This window comes from Gymnogyps californianus, chromosome 1 (assembly GCF_018139145.2).
Source record: "Gymnogyps californianus isolate 813 chromosome 1, ASM1813914v2, whole genome shotgun sequence".
NCBI lineage: Eukaryota > Metazoa > Chordata > Aves > Accipitriformes > Cathartidae > Gymnogyps > Gymnogyps californianus.
This window is the reverse complement of record NC_059471.1, coordinates 129,742,979-129,748,978: the sequence shown is the minus strand read 5'-3', so window position 1 is coordinate 129,748,978 and position 6,000 is coordinate 129,742,979. Positions and strand designations below refer to the sequence as shown.

Sequence of the window (6,000 nt, the reverse complement as noted above, 5' to 3'; positions counted from 1 at the left end):
ATGAAGCTGCCGGCTTGGCTGCAGTGGTTCCTCCTGTTCCTTGTGTCCCTCCTGGGTAAGTCGTGAGGGTAGGCGGCGGGGACCTTTCCAGAGCCCTCCGCTTTTTCCCCTCGCTGCCCGCCCGGCTCCCCTCACCGGTGTCGGGGCGGAGGGAGCGGCGCGCGGGAGCAGGGCGGGCAGCGAGCGTTAACGGCGGCGCTGTGGGGAGCAGGGCACCCCTAACTGTCTCTCCCCAGGCGGCCGGGTGGGCTTGTGCCGCCCTGGGGTGCGGAGCCGGGGAGCGGCGAGGGCGGCGGCTTCGCAGTCGCGGTTCGGGTTTGGCAGCTGCTCCCGTCCGCGGCTCCCTGCCTGGCCGCAGGGAGCCTGGCGTGGCCCCCGCGCCGAGCTCCGCGCCTGTGGCTCTCTGCGCCGTGCTGAAGGGGGCTGTCCCTGGCCGTTTATTTTCTGTCCTTCTGAGTGGTGTAGTAGGCAGAACCAAATAGCTGCCTTCCCCCCGCATTTAACGCTAGAATTTCGTCATATCGTCGATCAGTATGTCTAGGATCCCACCACCACCCCACCACCTCCCCCCCGTTCTTGGTACGGGTAATACTTTTGCCCTGTTTGTCTCCAGCTTGTGTAAACGGGAAGGTTACAGTGGGAAATGGGTGTGATTTTTATGGTACGGTGAGTTAATTTCCTGCCCAAGTGAAGTTATTCTGTGCTGCACAGGAAGCACCTCTGCATGTGAGGAGCCTCGTACTCCCAAAGCACGTTTGCCTCCGGTTCCTGAGGTGTTAAGGAGTTTAGGAAACTAGCTTTTATTGTAAAAATATTCTTGTCATCCCTGTATATGAAAATGCTGTTTATTTTGTATTCTGTGTTACTTCTTGCTCAAGGAAAAATCGTCAAAGTTCTCAATGGTTCTGTTTTGTTGTTTGTTTTTTTTAAATGGGTAGGGCTTTTTTCAGAAGTAAATTATTACTATTAACTTCTGGTGAAATACTAAACAAATGCCTTCTTAATCCAAATTCCACCTGTGTGCCTGAGGAGCATAGCCCTCATGTCCATAGCTGTTGCATAGGGCTATGAACATGAGAAGTATAAACAAAACTCGCTCATTTTTGAAAATGAAGACAGATGTACAAAGTTTCTCATTGTCATCAGAGGTAGCTGCTATTGCTAGATGGGCCAAGCAGCATGGCTTGCCTAATATAGACTTTCTCATCATTCCTCTAATCTACAGGATTTCTAGGTGACTTTTTTTGTTGCTTTGGGAGTTTCCTGGATGTGCCTAAAACAGGACCTATTGCATCCCCTTTTTAAAAAAGAACAGTCTCCTCTTGCTTTTCCTGAAGGCTTTAAGCAGCTGGTTCCTGCTACTCAGTGTTCAGAACAACTCCCTGAGATGTCCTCCTGTACTATTCCAGAAGTCTTCAGCTTGTTTTGTTTAATTAAGATTGTGAGATCCTGTTCTGCAGCCAAGACTGTAAGAGCATTGGGACTAGGTGTGCAAGGAGGACCAGTGGAGAAGCTAGGACTCTACATACTTATGTGAGTCAGTCTGCTGCTGTTCAGCCTTAGATGCAATTTCTTCATCTCACCTGCAGTGCTTTTGCAGATAGTTATAAATGAGTATTAGTAATGCATGATTAATTGAGTTTCCTCTTGTAACTTTTTGTGTGTGTGAAGGCACTTTGTTACGTTACATGAGTTGGCATGATGCTGTTACTCTGAGTATCTGAGTCCAGGTGCTGTAGACTTATCCAGGAAACAAGATTCCAGGTTCTGATCAACATACAGTTGAAAGGGAGAGATGATGGTAATTGGGCAACCGGAGAGGGTAATCGTGGCTGCAAGTATCATAATATTCTCCTTTAATGAAAAAATTAACTAGCTCTGCTTGTCTTTTCCTCTCTATAAGACTTTGATTCTGCCATGGTTGATTAGGGTAGGAGATGAGGAATACAGACTCGTTACTGTTGTTCACTAACTAAATCGGCAAGATTTCACACCATCTTTTTGTTTGTATGCTTGCATTATTGCTATTAAGTGTGTTGTTGCCTATATGTAAATGTTCTTATGTTAATTTTTTCAAGGTAAAATAATCTATCATCTCTGTATGAGAAAATCAAGACCCTGAAAGTCAGACTGATCTGCCCAAGTGCATAAAGTAAATCAGTAGCAGTTTGACTCAGCATGCAAGTTTCTGGCTTTGTGAACACCTGTTGTAAACACCAGGATGCTCTTGGTAGATCTGCATCTTCTGTCAGCCTTCCCCTCCTGAATCCCTGCCTTCCCAGCCTCCCTGCTTCTCCACCCAAATTCAAAGCACTGCATCTATCCCAGTCTCGTGTTGCTGAACATCTGGAAATGGGGGGGAGAGAGAAGCACATAGCATAATCTGTCCTGAAGATGTGCTGCTTCATTCTCCTGTGGAAACCTGTGACACACAGGAGCTGCGGTGTAGCTTTGGCGTCTTCAGAATCCGTACTCGCCACATAGGGATTACTGCTTTTCACAATGACCTGCCAGGTCAGGTTTTTGTCTGATAAAACCTCAGACTTGCAAATACAATGCTTAAAGTGTAAAGGTCACATTGAGGCTGTGAAGGACTTTGATTTTAGACCTATCAAGACTATGCTCCTTCAGTCATTGGAAATTCAAACCAAAACTGCATTCAATTTTGGGATCCTGGAGATTGTATGTGGGTGGAAAAAAAAAGTCAATGTAGTATATGTGGCCCAGTTTGTTGAAGGAACCCACAGGGAGATCTTTGCAGCCTCCCTGTATGAGGTAAATAAATTGTGGGCTACCACACCAGCAGGAGGATTGCCGTACCAGCCACACTGGTGGGGATGTTCTGCCGCACTGCAGACGGCAGCCAAACTTCTAGTGGCTTTAGCAAGGTCAGGTCTTCACCCCAAAAGCAGAGGGGATAAGGGAGGTAAGCCAGGTGAGTGAACTAGAGCACCTAGAAGCATTCTGTATCTGTAGTGAGGCTCATCTGAAAGCCAGGGAACTCTTTCAGTGGTTTGAGCATCAACTCATTTTTAAGCAGTATTGCTGCCTTCTAGTTCTCGCATGTTTTGCTGGGTTTCTTAATGCTTCATTTCCCAATTCCACTTCTTCTATAAAAACTGAGTTAAGGGGAGACAACCTGGTTCACCTAAGAGCAGAAATTACCATATACAATATTGAGCATGGGCTGACAGGAAGATATTTGTTAGCAACTCTCATGTTTTCTTTCTGACTTTTTCTGAAAGTGACCACCACAGAAACCAAACTTACCTTAAATGTGGCTGTTTCCCATTAGGCAGTTTGACAGGTTTGGGCTGGTTTTTGTTTTTGTTTTTAAATTTCCTCTGTTTCTTTCTCTACACAGAGAAATATATGCTCCTTTCTACGTTTTCGTTGATCATAAAAATACCAGGATTGCTCAATGTTTTTTCCTGTGTCTTTCCACTCCATGAGAGGTGTCATGGGAACTACCATCACAAGGCATCGGGATGAATGGGGGAAAATCTGGACTCCTAACAAATTCAGGTTGCTTGTAGAATGTGGTTAGTTCGGTAGGTTACGAATAGAAGTGTTAAACACAGTTTTAAATGTTATGAATGGAAAAATCAGTCAGCTGTGTGAAGCTGACACCCGATTGTGTTGTCCTGTTACCTTACTCTTGAATCTTCCTGAATAAACAGAGGAAGTTCTGAATCTCTCACGGGGGGGAATCCTCTGCCCCCTGCTTAAAAACTCTTGATAAATCTTTGCCTCCAGAGCTGTGGCTGTTATATCATATTAAAAACAAAAAGAAACAAATAAGTTTTTTGCCATTGATATTTAACACTACAGGATGAACACAGAGTGAAAAATGTTACTGATCGTTTCTTGGCTTAATGTGATTGATGGTCTTAGTCCTTAGAAAGCCAGGATCATCTCTGAATTGCATGCACAGACTCCTTTGATCTTGAGAGTTGACAGTGTGGTTAAAGGTTTGTCAAAAAAAAAGATCGTGTATGTGGATTTGTGTTTGGTTTTTTTTAATGGTCCTCCTATCAGTTTACAGCCTCATGAGACCATATTGGCCATGTTCAGGGTGGGGTGGCTGTAGGCTATCTGGGTTTGTAAGAGACATAGGTTGTAGTTCGGAGTACGTTTAAGCTGATGTTGCCACAGGATAAGCACAGTTCCTCTCTATGCCATCTGTTTGTGCTGTTCTTTACAAACAGAACTGCAAAGATGATCTGGCTGAAAATGAACTCGGTTGAAGGAAAAAAGTTATTGAGACAGATTATTTTCTCAGTCCTGTTGATCATATAGCTACATAAAGGCTGTGCTGGTACAGCACAGAAGTGCTGTTTGGATGTTGGGAGTAAGTGGCCAGAGGATTTTAACTGGTTTTTTTCTGGCAATTCAGGGTAGGCTTAAATGCAAGTCAGCTCTGTCCCTAAGCAAAGCCCAGAGATCAAAAAAATCAGTATCCTACTGGACACAGTGATTCTCTCCAATCACCATTGCCAAAATGAGGATTCCCAGTTCTCCCCCTCCCTCACATGCCTCACACTGCCGTGTGGTGGCCTGGGCATTCACTGGATTTAGCTCATTGTGTTAATGGCAATGTAATTTGTCAAAAAACCCTATAAAGTTAATGAATGGTGTTGGCTCAGTCCAGGGAGCATGCCAATGGAGCAGAACCCTGAGACTGCAAAAAGGAGGGCAGAAGCAGGTAGAGGGGAGGGAGAGTGGCATGACCACACCCACCCTCCATGAGTGGGCTCAGGTGTTTTCTTAATTGTCCTGAGCTAATCAATTGTCCGGGGCAGGGGGCACAAGATTTTTAGAATAGGAGTTCTCACATTGTAACCTGCTCCTATGCATGACCTGAAGAAGAGCCTCGTAGGTTATGTTCTTGACAGGAGAACTAGCTGAATCTAGGTTGCCTCAAAGTACAGGCAGTAATAGTCTACTACATAAACCCTTCTGAACCTGGAGTTAAGTGATTAGGTTATCCTAAGTTTGTATATGCAGAGCACGTCATACTACAGCTACAGAACATGCAAGTATGATTTTATGTGCTCTCTTCCCACCAATACCCACCCCATATAGTGCCTCTCCAGCAAAAGAAGATTTGGAAACCATGGTCCTGCAGGAACCCCTCCTCTGTATGGTGAATTCCCTGGAGTACTGCTCTTAGTGGACTTGACTTCCACAGAATAGATGACGTTTCCCCGCTCTAGAACAATATGTAAGAAAGACTCTTGTAAGGCAGGGATCAGTCTTTCTTTGCCTCCTAAAGAATGTCTTGCACTTCCATAGTCTTTTATAGTAAGACAAGTTAAATCAATGATCAGAATAATTGTGACTGAATCATTATTAATAAAGTCATAATGCTGCTCAAAGGTAATTTCTGGGGACTGAAGCTCGAGAGGTAGAAGGACCATACAAAGCTAAAATCCTTGGGTTGTAAGGCTGCATTACTAGCTGAGTGATAGGAATGATGGAGGTGAGTTCAGGTTTGTGCTAGATGGGTAGTAAACAGCAGCATGATAAACTGCATGTGGTTTGCTTAGCAGAAATGAAAACTCTCAACTTAATCCAGGGTGATGATTAGAGCTGCGAGTAGGTGAAGTTTGCTCATAATGTGTGTATCTAGGCTGTTATATCAGAAATTTCCCCTTGCTGTTAATGGAGTGCAACATAACTGAGTATGAGGTGCGAGTGCAGGTTGACCAATGTGTTAGCCAGTGTACCACGGTACTAAAAAGGTAGAGATGTTATGCTAGCTAAAATAACAGTAATTTTGTGAAGTTTTTACTCTTGCTGCTACCTTTAGTGTGGCCCTGGTGACACTGTACACATACCTTTATCTTGGTGTATGAACAGGCAGATTAGAGATGGAATATTTTTGTTGATGTTTGTTTAGTATGAAATGAATAGAATTACCTAGAACTAACCTAAAGCAAGGCTTTGGCAAAAAGAAAACACCCAAATCAAGAAGGTGCCACAAAAATAAGAGCCCAC

The 6,000-nt window shown here is 44.3% G+C and overlaps 1 protein-coding gene across 1 annotated transcript in view; it reads left to right on the top strand.

The window, feature by feature from the left end:
* CD58 (CD58 molecule) overlaps window positions 1–6,000 on the top strand; it is a 39,170-nt gene continuing 33,170 nt past the window's right edge. Inside the window, exon 1 of the mRNA XM_050893944.1 lies at window positions 1–55. Within this exon, the coding sequence (XP_050749901.1) occupies window positions 1–55 (55 nt within the window). The remainder of the gene's footprint in view (window positions 56–6,000) is intronic.